This window comes from Aethalodelphis obliquidens, unplaced genomic scaffold, assembly GCF_003676395.1.
Source record: "Aethalodelphis obliquidens isolate GAN/ISIS:26980383/991018 unplaced genomic scaffold, ASM367639v1 scaffold16, whole genome shotgun sequence".
Taxonomy (NCBI): Eukaryota; Metazoa; Chordata; class Mammalia; order Artiodactyla; family Delphinidae; genus Aethalodelphis; species Aethalodelphis obliquidens.
Window position 1 is genome coordinate 33,207,336 of NW_020837960.1, and position 21,471 is coordinate 33,228,806.

At 40.2% G+C, this 21,471-nt stretch overlaps 1 protein-coding gene across 6 annotated transcripts in view; it reads left to right on the forward strand.

Annotated features, from left to right (window-relative positions):
• Nucleotides 1-21,471, forward strand: part of XPO4 (exportin 4) — a 103,873-nt gene that overhangs the window by 9,124 nt on the left and 73,278 nt on the right. For 5 of the 6 annotated variants that reach the window (XM_027116721.1, XM_027116718.1, XM_027116719.1 and 2 more), the window contains exons 2-4: nt 5,599-5,704; nt 10,854-10,995; nt 15,147-15,285. In XM_027116721.1, coding sequence (XP_026972522.1) covers nt 5,599-5,704; nt 10,854-10,995; nt 15,147-15,285 — 387 coding nt within the window. Of the gene's footprint in view, nt 1-5,597; nt 5,705-10,591; nt 10,747-10,853; nt 10,996-15,146; nt 15,286-21,471 lie in introns of those variants that run through there. The other variant, XM_027116720.1, reaches the window with a different exon arrangement.

Consider the following 21,471-nt stretch of genomic DNA (forward strand, 5'->3'; position numbering starts at 1 on the left):
TTATATGATTGACTTCTCTGCTGGATTGTAAGCTCCTTGGGAACATGGATTCTGTTTGTTTTTGTTTATCAGTGACTCACTGTTGTGTCTGAAGCATCTAGCACATTGCCTGGCACATAGTGGACATTTGTTCGTAATTTGTGGATGGAAATATGCTGTAAGGGAAGGGTTCCAGAGACAGATTACCCAGGTTTGAACTGAAGTTTTATTACTGCTTTCCCTTTGTGAGGCTTTGGATAAGTTTTTATCTTTCCAGCTTCTTCCTTTTTTTTTTTTTTTTTTTTAATTTATTTTATTTATTTATTTTTGGCTGTGTTGGGTCTTTGCTGCTGTGCGCGGGTTTTCTCCAGTTGCGGTGAGCGGGGGCTACTCTTCGTTGCAGCGCGCGGGCTTCTCATTGTGGTGGCTTCTCTCGTTGCAGGGCACGGGCTCTAGGAGTGCGGGCTCAGTAGTTGTGGCTTGAGGGCTCTAGAGCGCAGGCTCAGTAGTTGTGGCACACGGGCTTAGTTGCTCCGTGGCATGTGGGATCTTCCCGGAGCAGGGATGGAACCTGTGACCCCTGCATTGGCAGGCGGATTCTCACCCACTGCGCCACCAGGGAAGCCCATATTTCCAGCTTCTGAGGACCCTTCTCCCATCTTTTTTTCTGCATCAGCCACACTAGTTCTTTCTCCATCCTTCCCTCTCCTGTCCTTGGTCCTGTCACAGAACCTTTCATACACTGTTCCCTCTGCCTAAAACGCTCTTCCTCTCTCTCACCTGATCCTTCAGGTCTCCCCATAGTCGCTTTCTCAGGAAAGCCTGCCTTAGCTTCTCAGAAAGGTGAGACTCACCTGTCCTATACTTAGATAACACCTGCCCCATCTGGAATTTTACATTTATTTGTGTGGTTAATTAATGAATGTTGGTCTCCCTAGCTAGATGCTAGTATGTGTTAGTTTAGGGACCTTGTTTGCACATAGTAGTTGCTTGGTAATATTTGTTGAATGAAAGAAATGAATAAAGGGGGAAGGGAGATGAGCCTAGAGAAATAGGCAGGGGCTGGGCTATGTAAGGTCTTATTTGCACAATAATTAGCTTGGACTCACCCTGTAGTGTGACATGTCAGTTCTGTGGTTTCACTCTGACAGCAGTGTGAAAATCTCATCTGAGGGAAGCAATTTGTGAGGTGGAAGACCAGTTAGGAGGCTGTTAAGTTGTTCTGCAAAGAGATGATGAGACTCTGAACAAAGCCAGGGTGGAAGGGAATATATTAATATTCTTAAAATTTGTTTTACTGCTAAGGTGACTCTTATGGTAAAAAGAGAGTGAATATATATTTGGCGGGAGCTAGGGAGTACACCAAAACAGCTTGTATAAGCTAAAATTTCTCAATTTTTATCTTAAAAAGTTAATAGAGGGACTTCACTGGTGGTCCAGTGGTTAAGACACCACGCTCCCAATGCAGGGGGCCCGGGTTCGATCCATAGTCAGGGAACTAGATCCCACGTGCTGCAACTATGCAACTAAGACCTGGCACAGCCAAATAAATAAAATATTTCAGAAAAGGTTAATAGAAATTTTATTCTAGTCCATAATATATCCATGTTTTAATATAAAATTATTTGACCCCAATCTTGCTGGTCTATCTATATTTTGTGGATTTGTGGCAGGAATTAGAGAACTAATTAGAAAACAACGGTAGTATGATAGATAAGATGTTAGAAAAATCCCCCTATTGCTAGACTAGGCAGCACACATGGAGCAGTGTTGACATTTAGGAATTGAGCAGCAGGAGAACATAGAGAGTCTGGAGCCAGACTGTTTGCATTCCTCTTGACTCCACCCCGTGACTAGCTGTGTGACATTTGGCAAGTCACTTAACCTCTATGCGTCTGTTTCTTCTTCTCTAAACTAGGAAAATAATTATTTCCAGGGAGTTAATGTGTAGATTAAATGATTTCCCTTACCTTAAGAGGACAGTGTTGAGAGCAGCGCCTCGTACATAGTCAGCGCTCCAGGGGTGAGGCAGTTGTTTCATACATTAATCTATCACATGACATCGCGTCACATCATGTGAATCTAGGTGACCTTATAGTAAGCACTCTGTAAATATTTGTTGAATTAATTAACTTTCTTCAAGAGTAGCGCCTTCTATATCTGCACTCTCCAGTGTGGTGGCCAGTAGCCACATGTAGGTGTTGAGCTCTTGAAACGTGCCTTGTGCAGAGGAGGAACTGAATTTTTTACTTTAATTAATTTACATAGTCAGTGGGGGTAGGGACTGCCATATTGGGCTGCGCGAGTCTGGAGTGTGACTGTATCTCTTTGCGTTCATCTTCTGCTCTGTAAATATTGAGTCCAGGTTTCAAATACTCTTCATGGGTCCTGTCTCTACTCCTGGTTGTTACATTCTCACCCTCAAAATGTAGTACTGATTCTAGACATCAGATGAATCTTTAATACATTTTCGCTTATTATTCTGATTCTTTTTCCTGCTTTAGAATCATCAAAACAATACTTTTGAAAACATTGATGGCATTTAATATTTTATTTATTTATGTACGTATGTATGTCTGTGTTGGGTCTTCGTTGCTGCGCGCGGGCTTTCTCTAGTTGCAGCAAGTGGGGGCTACTCTTTGTTGCGGTGCGCGGGCTTCTCATTGCAGTGCCTTCTCTTGTTGGGGAGCACGGGCTCTAGGCGCGTGGGCTCAGTAGTTGTGGCACGTGGGCTCAGTAGTTGTGGCTCGCGGGCTCTAGAGCGTAGGCTGAGTAGTTGTGGTGCACAGGCTCAGTTGCTCCGTGGCATGTGGGATCTTCCTGGACCAGGGCTCGAACCCATGTTCCCTGCATTGGTAGGCGGATTCTTAACCACTGCGCCACCAGGGAGGTCCCAATGGCATATAATATTGATGAACAGAAGATGACCATATTTTTTGCTTCCTAATTGTGAGTCATTTTTATTTTTAGATTTATAGACACCAGTTAGAATGAGCGAGACAATTACTTTTTTTAATTATCTTTGTATACACACCTGCCTTTAGCATTTATCCTTTAATGAACTGTATCGAGCAAACTTTTTACACAGATATCGTAAGAGAGTAAAAAATACTGTCATATCCTTTTAGCAAAACAAGCTGGTTCCAGTTATTGTCACAGAATATTGGGTAATAAAGTAATTCTAGCGTAATGACTGACTGGATGAGAATAGCATGTTTCCTTTTTGTCCTTGGAAGTATATTGTTCATTCACTGATTCTTGAGCTTGAGAAAATTCACCTGGGGCAGGGTTTCTCAGCTTTGTCACTGTTGGTGTTTTGGGCTGGGTTGTGCATTGTAGGATGTTTAGCAGTGTCCCTGCCCTTTATACGCTAGTTGCCAATAGCACTCCCCAGTGTGGCAACCAGAAATGTCTCCAGACATTGCTAGATGTCCCTTGTGGGACAAAGTTGCCTCAGTTGAGAACCACTGATCTAGAATATCAGTATCTCAAGACTCAAGTTCTGAGGTTACACTTACATGATTAGTTTTATCATCGTTAATGGAGTTTGTCTGTTAAAACTTTCTGCAGTGATAGGAATGTTCTGAATCTGTGTTGTCCAGTGTGGTAGCCACCAGACACGAGTGCTATTAAGCACTTGAAATGTGGCCAGTGCAGCCAAGGAACTGAATTTTTTTTTGTTTAATTTAATTTTAACAAATGTGGCTAGTGGCTGCTGTTTCGGACAGTGCAGGTTTAGTGTGCTGCTGTATGTCTTTTTGCATTCAGCTTCTGACTTATCTCTTAATTGTGAAATGCCTTTCCTTATCAGTTTTTTTCTCTTTGTCATTATGGGTAGAAAATTCTCAATTCCCAACACTCTTCAATGAAACCTTAAAAAAAAAAAGACTACAAAGATGGTGTTCCCAGATTTCATTTATACCTTGCTGAAAGATCATGTTATACTCTGAGCAACGTAGTAAAAAAGTTGAGGATAATGTAATAGTGCTGATTTATTTTTGTTTTGTTATTGTATTACTTTTCTAGGTGATTTTATCATTTCTTATTTATCTTTTTAATAAATTATTTATTTTATTTAATTTTGGCTGCATTGGGTCTTCGTTGCTGCTCGCGGGCTTTCTCTAGTTGCAGCGAGCGGGGGCTACTCTTTGTTGTAGTGCGCGGGCTTCTCATTGCGGTGTGGTTTCTCTTGTTGCAGAGCACGGGCTCTAGGCGCGCAGGCTTCAGTGGTTGTGACACATGGGCTTAGTTGCTTCGCGGCATGTGGGATCTTTCCGGACCAGGGATCAAACCTGTGTCCCCTGCATTGGCAGGTGGATTCTTAACCACTGCACCAGCAGGGAAGCCCCCATACTCAGTATTTTTGTAGATTATATTCCATTATAGGTTATTACAAGATAATGGCCGTAATTCCCTGTGCTGTACAGTGAATCCTTGTTATCTATTTAACGTAGTTCTTTAATGGAAATATTTTCATTTTTATCTAGAGAGCTGTAGAGGGTGCTATATCATTAGGAATAGTAGTCTGAACTGGCTTTAGCTATTTATAAGAATTCCTTTAGGCAAGAGAATCAAAGTTAATTTTTCTTGGATTTACTTCTTTTTTTTCTATTTTAACTGAAAGTAGAGTAACTAATGTTGCATAATTGATATAGTTTGTAATGAATATTAATCTAATATACCTGGTTATGTTTTTCATCTTCCAGAGTCTTTGAATACAGTTGAAATGATGATTTCCCCACTTTATATTGGTTACAATAACAAAGGTTTATTTTCCTGCCAACTCCCCTCACCCTCCCCTCCCCTCCCAAATTGAGAAATCTGATATTTTGATCTGTATGCTGTATAAGCAATCTCTTCTCCTTCTCTTCAGATGGGTCTCAGTAAGGTCAAAGATAACCTTTGAAAGTATATTTTAGTAATGTATATTTTAGGTAGCGCTGTTCAGAAGAGTATTATCTTTGGAAGAAAGACTGTTAGAACAAAATGGAATTTAAAAACCTGAGCAGACTTTTAGGAGCTGTTTTTGTTGAGAGAGAAGGCTGGCTTTTCTGGCTGATTAATTGATTATTCAGAAAGGAGTTTGGTAAACTCCAAACTTCGCTGTTCCTAATTTTTCTGGTTTAATAGTGATTTTAGAAAACTAGAGGTAGAATTATCTGATAATATTTCTATCTTAAAGGATTGTTTTTAGAAGTTCAATTTTTAGTAATTTTGGATTCATTTTCACCAGGGCTGAAGAATAGAAATTATTTGAACTTGGTCAGTTTAGATGGAGTGGTATATTTCGGAATAAAAGGCAGTGAGTAGGCTATGTTTTTTTAAAAAATTACAAAAAGATGTTAAATAAATATATCTTTCTTAAATGTAGGCAACTTGAAAGGATTCTGATCCAAACCTTGTCAGGAATTTGTTTCTTTTCCCTGAAACTGTATTTTAAATATTTATCATGAAGTTAAATACTATAGTTACTTAAGAAAAATTAAGCAAGAATTTGTACTCCCGTAGTCCCCTGAAAGTGAAAGTATTTCTCTTGTTGTGGGTAAAAGGATTGCTATTGTTCAAGCTTCCTTATTAAACAAGTGTGCTCTGTGTTTGTGTTTGTTTTTAAATCTCAAGGCACCACCTTCCATGGTTAACACTGAGCAGCGCCAGCATGCTGAGCATATATTCTTATCATTTAGGAAATCAAAATCACCATTTGCAGTTTGCAAGCATATTTTGGGTAAGTGTTTACTTTAAAAATACCTAGTTTCTCTATCTTGAACTTTAGATATTTTAAATTCCTTTAAAAATAAGCAGGTTTGTACAGTTATAATTTTCCATTAATAATCATTCCACTGAAGTGGCTTTAAAGATATTCCATAAAGCCAGAGAGAAAACTCTGATTTTGCTTTGGATTTTTCTTCCTTAAATAAAACATTCAATAAGTTGTTTTATTATTGACCGTAATATCAAGGCTGTTAATGGTGGGAGGAAAATCTAATGTTTTTTCTGTTGTTTTCAAGTATGATATCACTTACAGGAAATGTACTATAACGTATTCCAGTGTTTTGAAATTAAGATTATTTTGGGGGGTTTCTACAGTTTCTTTTAGTTGTTTTTTCATCATTTTTTAAAAACCATGTAGTTTGTACTCAGCTCGCTTAGTGAATATTGGTTAGTTATGTGTAGGATCTTCATCGTATGTCCTAAAATGAAGCATTGATTTTTAAGTCTTGTAAAAAATGTTTTGTGAGTACCTTATGTCTGACATATGTATGGAAGTGATCTCTTTCCTTTAAAAATTATCACAGAAGTCATAACTTATTCAGAGATGGCATTTTCTCTGCCTCTTAGGTATTTTTCAATAATAGTTAAGAGAGATTTCATTGGTTATTGTTATTTTATAATCTGATAATTGTTGGCTGTTTTTCTTAATTGGAGCCACTTTTTTTGTAACCCATATTGAAGGCTTAGAAAAGGAGGCTATTTGAGTTGTCCATGACCACAGAATTGGTTAGTTGAGTGTTAGAAACTAAACTATCTGACCTTTTATCCTTGTGCTTTTAGGAAGACTAATCCGTAGCCACCAGCACTCTGGTTTCTGGATGGAAACAGCCTGCCATTCCAGCTCTGTGTGCAGAGTGCTCTCCAGCTCAGGGCTGGGGCGAGGACTGTGGGGCTCAGTGGGCAGGGCCGGGCGCCAGGGTGCCTGCGGCCTGGAAGCAGCTTGAGGAAGTCACTTCACCTCTCAGGCCCTTTTTTCATCTGTGAAATGGGCATAATGATGTCGTTTGCCTTAAATGGACTTGACTGTCTTAAGTCGTAGTGAGGTGCAGATGTAGTAACATATGAAAGCACTTTGTGAACAGTCATGTAAATGTCATTGCCCCGTTACTTCATTTCAGATGGCCTTTGAAAAATGCTCTGTCCTCTGCACGGAGCTAGCATCGGCGGTAAAGGCGGCCTTGTCTCCTTCAGGAGTTAGATCTTACATTAGAGAAGCAGTTTAATAACCACCTTTAATTCTAAATGAGGCGGGGATTTTTGTTTTTCGGGTTTTTTTGAGTAGTCTGTTTTTATACTCGGTTGAATTTGCTTCTGGCACTAAGGAAATTTGTTATCTTGTGGAGAATAACTCAGTGTTAAATTAAAAGAAGCAAAACTAAACATCATTAAGAATTTAAGGGAGCCTTACTTCATCCTTACTGCCTTGAAACTGCTGAGCATTAATAGATGTAGAAACCTCAGATGATCTGAGTCTGGCTCTTGTGGCTGTGCCCTCGCTGCATAAACAGGGTCCCAGCGGTGTTTCATCTGACTTCCGACTGACTGTGACTCAGTTGTCCTTCTGTGCTAGCTGGAAATACCCGATCTAAGTGATAAGTATGTTATTAGAGTGTATTTGTTTATACCACTCTTTCCTTTTTAGAGTATGTATATTTTATGAAGAACTATTGCTTTGTTATGATGTGAGCTTGTTTTAGAATACTTTTGTTTTCCTGATAAAAATTTCTAAAGAATAGTATTGCTAGTTCCAGCCGCGCTATTGGAAGCAGTTTGGGTTTTGAGACATTAACTGTTTAAAAGGTTGGGTGCATGTGAAATAAGCATAATCATTAATGTACTGCAAAGCCTTGTGTTACATTAATGTTTACATCTAAACTTCACAGAAAATCTTAACTCCTTACTCAGTTGCCACCAGCCCAGAAAGGTTAATTCCTCTAAGAAGACTTCTCATGCACGTGGCAGTCGATCGCAATCCAGAATTTTCACATTCTTATTTCGGGATTATAAGTCATTTTTATAGAATGTCTGGGTGATAGATTCTAATGAGGGGAGACTTTCTCTTGGATGCTTCCCTTTTCTGGCCTCTTAAAATTCTTCCTTCCCACTTCTAACTTAAGTTTTATTATGTTTCTCATTTTATCTCATTTCTTTCTCGTCTTATTCTTTTGTTTTCACTGTAGTTTTAATTTCTTTGCTCTTTTCTGTGTGTTTGTGTACGTGCGTGCGTGTGCATGTTGCATGCTTGTGCGTTTTGTTAGAAGAGCACTTTCAGACCTCTTGGCCTCAGAAGTCTTTGGCACTTAGGAATTTACCAGTTTTATAGGGTCAGGTGTTCCTTCAAAAAACCTGTGAATTCTGCTCTTGTTAAAGAAATACCCCCAGACCTTGAGGGGTCGGTCCAGCACTTCTGGAGCTAACTTAGCAGCTTCCTTTTGCCCTTTTCTCAGGGAGAAAAGGATTTCTTTCGTTTCTTATCTTGGAGGTAGCCGAGACAAAACAGAACGAGCCTGAGACTTATTCCATTACTGTTGGTGTGCTTGCGTGTGTCACTGTGCAGCTTACGTTGCCTCTGCTTTGGACAGGAGCCCCAGGGCCGGAGAGGGGAGCGTAGTTGCCGGAAGCCAGAACGCAGTGCTCTTCCTCTTGGCCCTTACTTTCACTCTCGCTTTAGTCTTCCTGGCTCGAATTCAGATGGCCGACAAGATGTGTGTGAATTTTATTTACGTAATTATTATTAAAGAGTTACTGTGGTAGGAAGTGAAAGCTTCCTGCTAAAGTGGCTTAAACTAAACTGTTGTCTAAACAGTGTCCTAGTCAGTGGGAAATCATCCCTAAGAGTATTAGAATTCTAGATGAACTGTGAGTTCTGCACAAGGACCTTGCAATTTGGAGCATCTTTCCAGCAGGAAGCAAGAATAAGGCTCCTGTCTGTGTCAAGTCCTCATCCTCCGCTGGCAGGCTTCCGGAGCTCCGGCGAGCATCTTCTGCACATTTCTGTTGTGTTTAAGTGCAGTCTATGAAGGCCAATGGCAGTTTTTATGAGAAAGTGTAATTTATTAGGTTAGGAAAACTTTTAATTTTGGAATCTGGCTTCTTTTTTTCAGATTCCTCCATTCTTAGAGACAGTTTCTTATAGGAATAGTAATTTAGAGATCTTCATTGATACCAGACAGAGAAATCTAAGGAAAAGAGGTATCTTGAAAACTTCTGAATGTGATTTACTTTCTGTAATTGTACCCCTACTGACCCTTGCAAAAAAGGGGAGGGGGCAGAAAAAAGCTAGGCTGTAAGCACAGGGAGTTAGACAGGAGCGTGTTTCCTTGCTCACGAGAAGCAGGAGTATGTGCTGGGCCTTGTCTAGTTGGCACCTGCGCTTAGGGCAAGGCGCGTGTCACCAGAGGACACCACCCAGCCACGCGGGCTGCAGTTTCCTCTCACAGTCAAGTGCAGGGATCGGATTAGATGATCTTCGAAGTTCTATTTCTAAAATTCTATGAGTCCCTACAATTTTGCTTCCTTGTTAAAATCCATGGTTAAGAATTTCAGGTCCTTAAAATGTTTACGATTTCAGTAGAAAGTACAGATAGGCAAACAACCATCATTTTCTTTCAAGAAGAGGTTTATAATAAGAGATGATTTGAATTACCTTTATGAGGCAGTACCATATTTCTCCTTAGTGAGCAAAATAGATAGAACTGGTTTCTGTTTCCAGTCCTCTTTGAATAAAACACTTTTTGTTTTTCTCCTGGAACTTTAAACACATCTTTTTATAATAGGTTTACATTTTTGGAAGCTGTTGCTTTATTTATTCATTATATTTTAAGGTTTCTAAATTTTTGTGAGTTCTGATTACCATCTCAATTAGAATTCATGTTAAGATGGCATGGACTAATCAAACTTAAAAAAAAATAAAGGTCCAGATTGGTTCCTCTTACTAGTTTTAATATGTTCAAAACTCCCGTGCTGCAGTCTAGTGTGATAGGAATTGATGTAGGCATACCTTTTCTCGCACATTTTTATAGAAAATTGTGTCAAGATCACTTGTAATATTTTTAAATGATCTGTGCTTGAAATGGAGAGAAAATGATGTGCCTGCCTGTATCTTCATACTCTTCTGAGAAGTTCTTGAAGGTGTTATTCTGTGCCTAGAGGTATTTCTCGGGCTTCCAGGCACTCCTGTCTAGTGATCTTGGCAAATACCCAGGAGTTGAATCACACTCTGCATGGGTTTCGCATGATGGTTATTTTGTAGAGCTTCAAAAAATTTCTGCTTTTTCTTGACTTCATTTTGACTGTTTCTCCCTTTTGATAATGCTATTTGGAAACTGATTGTAGTGGTATTGCTGAATTAAAGAAAAAATAGAAAATTAATGTAAAATATTTCTTCAGTATGTTAATTTTCTATTTTTTTCCCCTCCTGATTCAGTTCTTAGTTCGGATACTGTAACTTGCTAGTTAAAGCTGGATCTTTCTGAGTGTAGCTTTGGGATTTTACTCAGTTTGATCAGTATTGCAATCAGAAAATGCACAAGAACTTCTCACCTTGTGTAAATGTGATCCCCCCCCCCCTTTTTTTTAACATTTTGAGAAAATGAACATGATTGTGTTTATTTCTGAACTTGCTATTGGAGATGGGCCATCCTGCTGAAAGCTTAATTAATTACTGAACAAACATATTTTGACAGCATGGCTCCTCGCAGATAGTAATGTTCAAAGACTAGTTTATTAGATACTTTTCTGATACAAAGTTCTGTTTTGCACAGGGTGAGAATCTCTTAGGAAATTTTCTGATTGCTTTATATTTTTATTTTATTTTTTTTAAAGCTGTGTTATTTTTTAGTTCTTCATGCTTTGGAAGTAACAGTTGAAGAGAGGTGAGGAAAGTTTGTGAAAATTGTGATCGGTGATTAGCTGCCACCTGCCTGAGGTGTCTTCTGAGAGGAACTAACCTCTTTGTGGTGCTAGAGCAAAGGTCACTGGATAAAAAAGGAACAGGTAACCATCTCATTCCTTGTCTGAAAGTTCTCTTTAAAATTAAGAAATGCAGAATGTTCAGGGGAAGGTGAGCTGCTGTTTGAAGAAGGTGTCTGTTTCCTCCTTAGAAACGAGTAAGGTAGACTACGTCCTCTTTCAAGCTGCCACAGCCGTCATGGAGGCCGTTGTCCGCGAGTGGATCCTCCTGGAGAGAGGGAGCGTCGAGTCACTGCGCACATTCCTCTTAACCTACGTCTTACAGAGGCCTCAGTAAGTGCGCAGGGGAGGCGCCGCCAGACGCTTCCCTGAGCCATCCTTTGGGATGCTTTTTCCTTTACTTTTTAATGATTGACATTTATGGTTAAGCTCTTTGTGGGCTTGTATTTTAAAAACCCACACACGATTGTAGGTTGTTTGGGGACTTAATGAAAGAATACTTTTTAATTTAAGCTTGTGTCACTGGGTTTTTTTTTTTTGAAGAGATTGTGCTTCGATGTTAGGGTTTTTTGTTGTTGTTTAGTTCCGGGATTTTGGTTATAAATAAAAGTTGATCTTTGACTCTGTCGAAAATCCTTTATACTTAACTTGATCTTCTTTTGGTTCTTGGTATGTATTATAAGACGTAAGTGAGTAGCCAGGAGGGTGAGGGGAGATCAGGCACCATTATCAAACCAAACGTTACATGTATATATATGTGTCAATACATAGAAACGTGCATTGAAAAGGTTGTAGAAGAAAAAGTACCAGATTCTTTAATGATTTTTTTTGGATAGGGGATCAGATTTGAGGAATGGGATGAAAGTGAATTTTCTTTTTATATTATACACGTATTGTTTAAAAAATTTACAAGATTGTATGTATTCATTGCTTGTATGATTTAAAAACAAATGAGGAAAACTATTAGCCGTACAACTTTGGGAGAAATTCATTTACTCTGTATCTTTTTTTTTAAAGTCCCCTTAATTCCAAGTTGTCTTCTAAGACGAGGCAGCGTACATTGTATGTATGCAGTTTGTGCCGTTGAATACTTTTTTCATAGATACTTAGTTTCACACTCAGTGAAGAAAATGTTACATAATCAGAAATGCTGGCAATTCGGAATGTTGATTGACGGCAATAAAGATGCATAAAACTTTCGAGCGTGCTGTCATACCTTTGTTCCTGCTGACTTCACTGACAGCCTCTGAGTTCATGATATTTAATAATAATTACTGGCATGACTTTTGCACTCAGTAAAGTGCTAATAAGTGCTTCACATATCGAAAAATGTATGAGAGGAAAAAACCAAGTGTTACTTAGCCTATTAGCATTACAGGTTTAATGGACAGCGTGTTCCAGGGATGAGCAGGTATACATATCTCTGAGTGAGGGTGTGGCTTATTTTTTCTGATTTTAACAGAATAAGGAAAACTTGCCCCCATTTCAAACCTTTCTCTTCTCCTTCATGCTGGTTTTCTTCCTTTATTTACATTTTAATCCGTTGTTTAATGAACCCTTTTGGGTGGATACCAACTTGCCCTGGAGCTGCTGATTTATCACAGCCCCACCTCCACCCCCCACTGAGCTCGGCCGGTTTCAGCTGTGTTTATGCATGTCATCTCTTGTGTCATCCAGAATCATCTCACTGTAATAATTTTGATTCAGGAGTTATTTTAGAGTTGATTGTAGGGTTCCACATTGAAATAGTTCACTTATATATTGTCTCCCAAACTCTTTCTTTTTTTTGCTGTGCAGCTTGTGGGATCTCAGTTCCCCCACTAGGGACTGAACCTGGGCCATGGTACTGAAAGCCCAGAATCCTAACTACTAGGCCACAGAGAACTCCCCCAAACTCTTATTTTGGAAAAAAGAAAAAAAAAGTTTTCAGCCAAGTTGAAAGAGTAGTACTGGGAATAGTACTGGGAACACTCACGTGCCCTCTCCCTAGTAGAGGCTCAGCCAGCATTCAGTGATACTACATCCCTGAAGACTGCAGCATGTCTCTTCTAAGAGATCATCTCAATACTCCTGATATAATTACTATATTTATATTATTTAATATAATTCTGACCTCATATTTTGATATTCCCAATGTTCTGGAAAATGCTGTTTATATCCTTTTCTCCTTTATAGGTTACTTTTTTGATCCAGGGTTTAGCCTCAGATTACATGTTGTATTTAGTTGTTGTGTCTCCTTTTTTTTTTTTTTTTTTGGCGCTACGCGGGCCTCTCACTGCTGTGGCCTCTCCCTTGGCTCACGGGCCCAGCCGCTCCGCGGCATGTGGGATCTTCCCAGACCGGGGCACGAACCCGTGTCCCCTGCATCGGCAGGCGGACTCTCAACCACTGCGCCACCAGGGAAGCCCTGTGTCTCTTTTAATCTAGAATAATTCTGCCTTTTTTTTGTCTTTCATGACACAGACATTTTAATCTTGTAGAATGTCCGATGAATGGATTAGAGTCAAGTTAAAACTTTTGGTGCTCTGCATGGGTAGAATGCTACAATACTGTAGAATACAGTATTCTATACTGTAGAATACTAAGTACGTAATGTTCTCTACTTCCCATTGCATGCATGGAAGTTTTCCTTTTCTATTTTTTCCTCCTAATTGTGATTAAAATTTGCACAGAGTGAAATGCAGGGTACACTTTTTAATTTTTATTTATTTTATTTTTTGGCCACACCGCATGACATGTGGAATCTAGTTTCCTGACCAGGGATCAAACCCACACCCCCTGCATTGGAAGTGCAGAGTCTTAACCACTGGGCCACCAGGGCACACTTTTTTAAAGGCAGTATGGCATAGTGGTTGAGAAAGGGGCTGTGAGTCCCCCTCTGCCACTTAACTCCATGACCGTGGGCAAATTATTTAACCTCTCTGTGCATTAATTTTCTGATTATTAAATGGAGTGAATAACAGTACTGATAGTACTTTACTAAAAAGATTGTGAGGATTAAGTGTACTAATTTTTGTGAAGTTAGTTTATATAAAGACAGGTCATAGGCACTCAATAAATGTTGGGTATTATTATTTATTTTCCTAGTAATTTATAATTTTTGCCAGTAACAATGTTTAAAGCTAGCTTTGTGTACATTTCTAGTAGCAGTCAGTGTGTTTGAAACTATCGTGTCCCCTCAAAAGTACGAATATTCCCTTTGGTCAAGTCACACTCTTGCACACAGTAGGATCTTTGCTTTTATTCACTTAGTGAATGCTTCAAGTCTGTTTTGAAGGAATACTTTTCGTTCTTGACAGAGCGAGACACGTTCGTTCGTTTGTATGAATGTCTGGTGAGTGCGTGTTATGCAGCAGGCGGCGTGCTTCTCTGTGGGACTACAGCAGCATGCTCGGCGCGGCGCGCTTCGTGTTGTGTGAAGTGTGAGGGAGCCCTTCTGTGTACTGACCAGCCACGTGCAGAGAGTGGCATTTACAGGCCAGGAACTGAAAGAGGTTTGGTGTAGCTGTGGTCATGAGAGTGCGTGGAGGGGCTGCGATGAGAGGGGAGCAGATCCCTGGCCATGAAGGGCCCTAATTAGAAGTGGGTGGCCATATCGTTTATGTCCAAATGGGGACACCTTTCAGAGTAAAAGAAAGCACTATTCATCATTGTTCTGGACAGCGGGTAAATTGGGAGTACCCCAGGAAGGCTGGGATGGGACCCACTGCTTATAAGCCGTGTTAGGGAATTTGGGTTTTATCCCAAGGGCATGTGGTGGTTGTATCTGTACGGCATTCTAGAGGCTGGATTATAGTTTAGGATTATGTTTTCTGAGCCTTCTTTTTAAGAAACCGTTGTGAAAAGGCAGTTAAATCCGTGTGCCCTTGTGGCCCAATGGCCCTTTGTAGGAGGTCTCCATCTGAGGTGGGTGCTTCTGCCACCACACTGAGGGACAGATATGAACATTAGATATGAACATTTACAAAGGTTTAGAAGAGCGTGTATGTTTCCATAATGTTGTATCTTGGCTAGCTAGCATGTTGCCTTTCCACGTTAAAGGGAATGGATCTAAGATGATACTGCTGGTTGGAGATGGAGATTAGGTCCGAATGTGGCTCTTAACTGGTAGAATGTTCATCTGGCTTAGTGAGCTGATAACACCACCCGGAGCTGCTGACACTCACGTAGCGCTTAGTGTGCACGGGGTGCAGTGTTAAGAATATGTAATTCTTGTGACAGCCCTGTTACTGTTATCCCCATTTCACATGTGAGAAAACTGAGGCTCTGAGTGTGAACGGTCTTGCCCAGGGTCACATAGCCAGTAATAACTGGAGTGTGGATTGGAACCCAGGTCTCTGGCTGTGGAGTCAGCGCATAACCAGGAGCACGCTACCTCAGATGTGAGCCGTGCTGTCAGCAGCTGCAGGCACAGTGAGAAATCGGGGAGTATTTTTATATTGGATTTGTGTAAAAGTTTTCACAATGATTTTTATGTTTTACAGCCTCCAAAAGTATGTTCGGGAACAGATTCTATTAGCAGTAGCAGTAATTGTAAAACGAGGATCATTAGATAAATCAATTGACTGCAAAAGCATTTTTCATGAAGTCAGCCAGTTGATAAGTAGTGGCAACCCCACTGTGGTAAGTGTGCTAACTATTCGTAAATACTTAAAAGTTTTATTTTGTTTTACGCAAATACCGTTATAGCAACAGTAATGGATATCTACATAAAAGAAAAAAGGCACAGTCTAAGAAATCAAGCAATTTCCATTTGTTCATGTTTTCCTCTAGTCCGTTTTTTACATGTGTACGTACTGTAGATACAGTATACTTTGCTTTTTCATTTGATTGTTTTTTATGTTGCCAGTGTTCACAGTCATCATAAGTTCATAAACCTCGTATGGTTTTCGTAATCCTGTTTAATGGTGTCAAATGTTACAAGCTAATGTACCATAATATTCTTAACCATTTCCCTTCTGTTGAACATTTCCCCCTATTTTTAATAAACCTTTGACAAGTACTAGTGATAATGGAAATGTGAATAAAATATAAAATGATATCTGACATAAAAATTCTTAAATGTTGCAATACTAATAGGCCAAGGTATGCCATGACTACCAGGTGTGACTGTCAGCTTCCTGAGTTTTCTGGGAAGCCTGGTTGGTTTTTCCCCTCTCCATCTCCTGTCTGCCTGTGAGAACCGGTCAGCTGGGAGGGTGACGGGTTGTGGCCGCCCTGTCAGAGGCCAGAGGAGCTGGAGCTGGTGTTACTGATCAGCTGTGGTTGTTGGCTGGAACCATTGACTTTTATCAGCTGGGTGAGATTTAACTCATGTTGAATTGGGGTTGGCAATACCTAGCTCTTCTTTTTTTTTTTTTTCTTTTTTCATTGAATTACAGTTGATTTACAGTGTTGTGCCAGTCTTGGCTCTTCTGATTCTCAGGTATTAAATCTTTAAATATTTTGGGTAGTCTATTCACTTTCCCAGTTTCTTTAATCATTTGAAAGATATCTGTGAGGCTGTACCCCTTACGATTCTGTATGGTTGGTGTCTTCAGTGGGCCCTCGGCGTGTGGTGTGATTTTAGGTTGTTTGTGGTGTGAGTTAGGGTGCTGTGGTCATTTTAGGAGGACCGCGCACACCGTCCCTTCCCTTTCACAGTGTCTGGGTCTCTCCTCGCCACACAGACGTGTGCTCACCTTCCCGCTCCTGCTGTCTGCCCTCCACTCTGCTGGGAGTGACCCAGCAGGGTCTCCACCGAAGGAATAAATGAGCAAGTTGTCAGGATTTCCTGTATCTACCCTAGGTATTTTTTGTTTTTCCTTTGGAATTTTCCTTACCAACTTTATTGAGGAGTAATTTACATGCGTTACTGCGTCCATTGAAAATATACACTTCAGTGAGTTGTGACAGTTCTGTGTACCAGTGAACAGTCACACAATCAAGATACAGAATGTTTCTATCTGTGTTTTCATTATTGATTGTGTAGATATTGTGTTCTATGTCATTTTTGTGGCAGGTTTCTTCCGAGAGTAGTGCTGTCCAGTAGAACCTTCTGTGTTGATGCAGTGTTCAGTATCTTTCCTCTCCAATGTGTGGGACGGCACTAGCCATATGCTGATTTTGAGTGTTTAAAATGTGACTTGTGTGACCAAGGAACTGAATTTTTAATTTTATATAATCTTAATTAAATTTTATTTGAATTCAGATAGCCACATGTCGCTAATGGCAACCATATTGGACCATGTAGTCTAGAGACTTTAATATCTAAAGGTCTAATTTTATGTTCTTAACACTTAATCTTAGTATTCTAAAATTTAATTGTTTATCTAAAACTAACAACTTCGAAGATGTGCATGTTTGAATCATTACTTTTTTTTTTTTTTTTTTTTTTTGCGGTACGCGGGCCTCTCACTGCTGTGGCCTCTCCCGTTAAGGAGCATAGGCTCCGGACGCGCAGGCTCAGCGGCCATGGCTCACGGGCCCAGCTGCTCCGCGGCATGTGGGATCTTCCCAGACCGGGGCACGAACCCGTGTCCCCTGCATCGGCAGGCGGACTCTCAACCACTGCGCCACCAGGGAAGCCCAATCATTACGTTTTATGAGTTATTTTGGCTTTGTTTTATATAGTGAGGAGCTCTGTTGAAAATAGTCCCCAGATAAGATTCCATTTACAATGTTTTGAGGTGAAAATGATTGGGAAGCTACTTTTTACTAATAATAACCTATATGCTCTCAAAATTCTCTCTATTGGTAGACATAGTCTCCCATTTCTGATGAAGAGCTTTGCTCTCGAGATACTGATGCTTCAGGGCTGCCCACATTCATTGTGTCAGTACATCCGTAGTCTCACATTTCCGTGGATTTCTGTTAGCATTTCCTGCCTAACTAATGGCCGTGTGCGCAGTCCAACGGGGACGTCACTGTTGGTCAAGGGAAAATCAAGTGGTGGTCTGACTAGCCAGAACTCGTAGGGAAAAGGCTTGGAACGGAGGCTGCTACTTGGAAACATTATCCCAGCCCCTACTGCTCTAAATCAAGTTACTCTTCATCATTTTGGCTCTCTTCGTAATGTGTCAGGTGACACATTGTTTCACTTGACAATCTGCAGTGAAGGAGTCCAGCTCATTGGATTGACCAGGATTTAAACTTTAGGAACTTAAGCAGCAACTCTGGGATCTCTGCTTTTATGATTGTAGTTGGGTGATCATGTTGACTGGGGTTTCAGTATTAAGGTAGGATTTCTACAGTCTGTTCTCACCCCCACGAGTAGCTTCTTGGCAGCCGGATGCCGAAGGATCCGGAGCCCTGGCCCCTCAGGAATGAGCACACACTCGGGAATTGTGTTCTCCGCTTCCTCTCCCCTGGGTAATTTGACCCACCATAAAAAGTAGGCCCACTGCAACCTGGCAATTGGTTTTTTTGAGCCACTGAAATAACTGATGTTCTGAGAATGATTGGAACAGATGTAGCTGTCTAGTTAGAGAGGATTTTGCTCTGTTCACAGTACATACACTTTGAGGGGAGTGGATAAATTTAATATCCTCGTGAAATATTCCAAAGCAGGAAGAGTTTTTTAAAGTTGAATTTCTGCTAACAGGGTTGAGAACTTCTGTAGCGGTAAGAGTCAGTAGCGGGGGGTAGAATTTAATTTCAAGATTGCTGGATGAATTTATTTTGGTGACCACACTGAAAACACAACTCAGAAAGCATTCCTGCGTTTATATGGCAAGTTCAGAATTCCTGCCTGGAGCCACTCCTGCTCATTCAGCAGGTCTAAAAAATGAGGTTAGAGGTTACAGACCAGTAAAACATTTTAATCTATCTTCCTCTCTGTCTTCTTCTCAGACTGTTAAGAATTTGTGGGAGCGCTTCAAGAATTTACTTAAGATTTTCTTAGTCTCAGAGACATGAATAGCAGTGGGAGAGAGGTTTAAAACTTTGATAAGAAAGTAAAATGGTAAAATCAGAATATTGATACAATGGTGGCTAGAAACTTTCTTTATAAAGGTGATTTTAAGAGATATTTGAAAGGAAGAGATAACTGACTCTGGTTTTTTTTGGATGAAAGAAAGGGTTGACCTCATGAATTATTAAGTTAGGTGACTAACTTTACCCTTGCACATCTTCTAGAATGATGCTTCCAATAAACCCTAATTGACTGGGAACTGTATGTAGTCTGGCTTTCCTGCTTGCTTTCTAAGAGTGTATTTTTTGGTCCAGCATCATGCTAGTCAAGTATGCATGTTTAAATGAGTTTAGGGGCAGGATAACATGATACAACACAGATTTTGATTTTGGATTTACACTTAGGTTCAAATCCTAGCTCTGCCATTTACTACCTACTTAACTTGAAAAATTGTTTAACTTCTCTAGGTGGTGATTTACTAATACGTGGAATAAATCTGGTAATATCCAGGCCCAGAAGAGGAAAGACAATATTAAGTGCATTTAGTAAGCATTCAGTGAATGTTTGTTTTATGTCCCTAGTTAGTGGTTTCACAGCCCTTTGTTTATAGAATCTTAGGACATGAACTATCATCTCTTTCTATCAAATAATATTTTAAGTGTTGAAAATCAGAAGAAAGTATTTATACTATTATCCATGGACGGAAACTAATTGAGTATTTAAAAAATATATAACCAACGTATTAGCTTTCCTTTAAACGCTCTGAGAAGTATCTTATGGTCTTTGTTCTCTGTAGATATTTATGAGTTAAACGATTTCCTGTGGAGATTGTATTTTGTAGCCCCATTCAGTTTTCTGTGTATCGTGATGTCCTCTCAGAGGGACAGTGCTCGTGCGGCTCTTACGTTCTGTGCTGTCTGCTCCAGTTTGTGCACAGGCTGTCCTCCCTCTGTGGCTGCTTCACCTTGCTTTGCAGTGGTGTTAGACCTCAGAGGGATACATACAGAGGCTTCACTTCCCAAAGAAAGTGGTCAAATTTTTAATTTTAATTAGCATTTAAGCTAAATTTTTAACCTATTTCATGTTTGTTTTAGTTCCTTTGAAAGAAGTAGGCCTATTTAAGTCACTTTTAAAGCTGTTGAACGCATCATTTAAGCCTCCTTTCTTCCTCTTTGCCATGCTAGAGAGAAGAGGGTGAGAAATTCCCCGTGTGCTGCAGTGCTGCCCCGGACGTGATAGCAACTTAATCTCTCTTATCACAAGTCTCATTGATGTTTGCTTAGAGGAGCAGCTGGAAGTCTGCTTTATGTATGGCAACCTTTCATAAAGTTTATTCTTGGTAATAAAGCTCCTGGGGTAAGAGCCAGGCTATTATAAGAGACAGTCCTCTCTCTGAACAAGAGTATTTTATTTTGTCAGCTGGAGTTAGTGTTTGAGTATCTTGTTCTTGTGACAGTAGGCTGGAGAGTAAGGCAAACTGTCTCTGAAGGGTGTTTTTCCACTGTCATGAAATTAGTGTCTTTTACTGGAAATGAGAATTCTGCTGAAAGATTTTTAATGCGAAGACAGCAGTTACTTCAGTTGTTAGCCAGTGAATTAACTTGTGATTTTTTAGTACTTCAGTGAAAGAAAACATATTAGACTCTTTCATAACCTCGAGACCTCATTGAATTTCTTCTACTTGTTTTACATATTTAACTTTTCTCTTTGAAATTCATCAGTAGGGAAAAAAATAGGGAGCACATCATTTATTCATTTTCTGCCTTCCCTTGTGTTAATGTCGTGTCAGGCACAGAGGCAAACATTGGTTTATTAATCCAGGTGATGTTTAGTGAGTATGCACTCTATTGCTCTAGTGATGCTTTAGTTTAGTATATATTTTTTTTAATGGATAACTTATTTTGTGATTTTAATTTGGTGGATTGCAGATAACAGTCAAGAAGAACTAAGACGCCAAAACAGGTTTTTTCTGTGTTTTTTTTTTTTGCGGTACGCGGGCCTCTCACTGTTGTGGCCTCTCCCTCTGCGGAGCGCAGGCTCAGTGGCCATGGCTCACGGGCCCAGCCTCTCCGCGGCACGTGGGATCTTCCCGGACCCGGCCACGAACCCGTGTCCCCTGCATTGGCAGGCGGACTCTCAACCACTGCGCCACCAGGGAAGCCCCCAAAATAGGTTATTTTTTATGATAAGGATGAGAATACTGTTGCCGCTTCACCTTATATCTTATCAGAACCTGCTACATTTACATAGTACTTTTTGTTGCGTTATCTGATTTGAAGGTTAGGACAATCGTGTGAATTCTGCAGTGTGCAGGGTAATAGCCCTTTTCATAGATAAGAAAATCGAGGCTCAGGTAGATGAAGTGGTTTGCTCTCAGTTACTTGAAGTGATAAATCTTGGACTCTCAGAGCGCAGATTTTCTGACTTCTTTTTCTGCACTATTGAAAGAGACTGCAGAGTGTTGTTACTCAGAATTTATTGGGAGATAGTTGTGATAACGATTATTGTTTGGTTTCTGACTTACTGAAAATGAAAGCTGTCACTTTGGGACTGCTTGTTAGTGCTGGTCCAGTGGCCAGCAGCAGCGAGTGACAGGCACAGACAGAGTGATTGGGCAGAGCGGTGGGCAGACGCGCATCGGGGCTTGGGGCTCTGCCCCCAAGTGTCGTAGGCTGGGAGCCCTGCCCTGTGTGTTTCAGCAGAGTCCAGGTGCTCTCCTTGTCACCACGTCATGTAATCATTGCCTTAGAAATGATTCTCTTGGAAAATTTTACATGAAGGAAGTTTCATTAAAAGTGTTTGCTTGCTACATTTGGAAAATTAAGATACTACCTGAATTCTTCATGATCCTGGAGAAGCATTGCCACGTGAGCCGCTTGGAAGTCTAAGATTTGTACTAATGGTACTCTATACTGGCT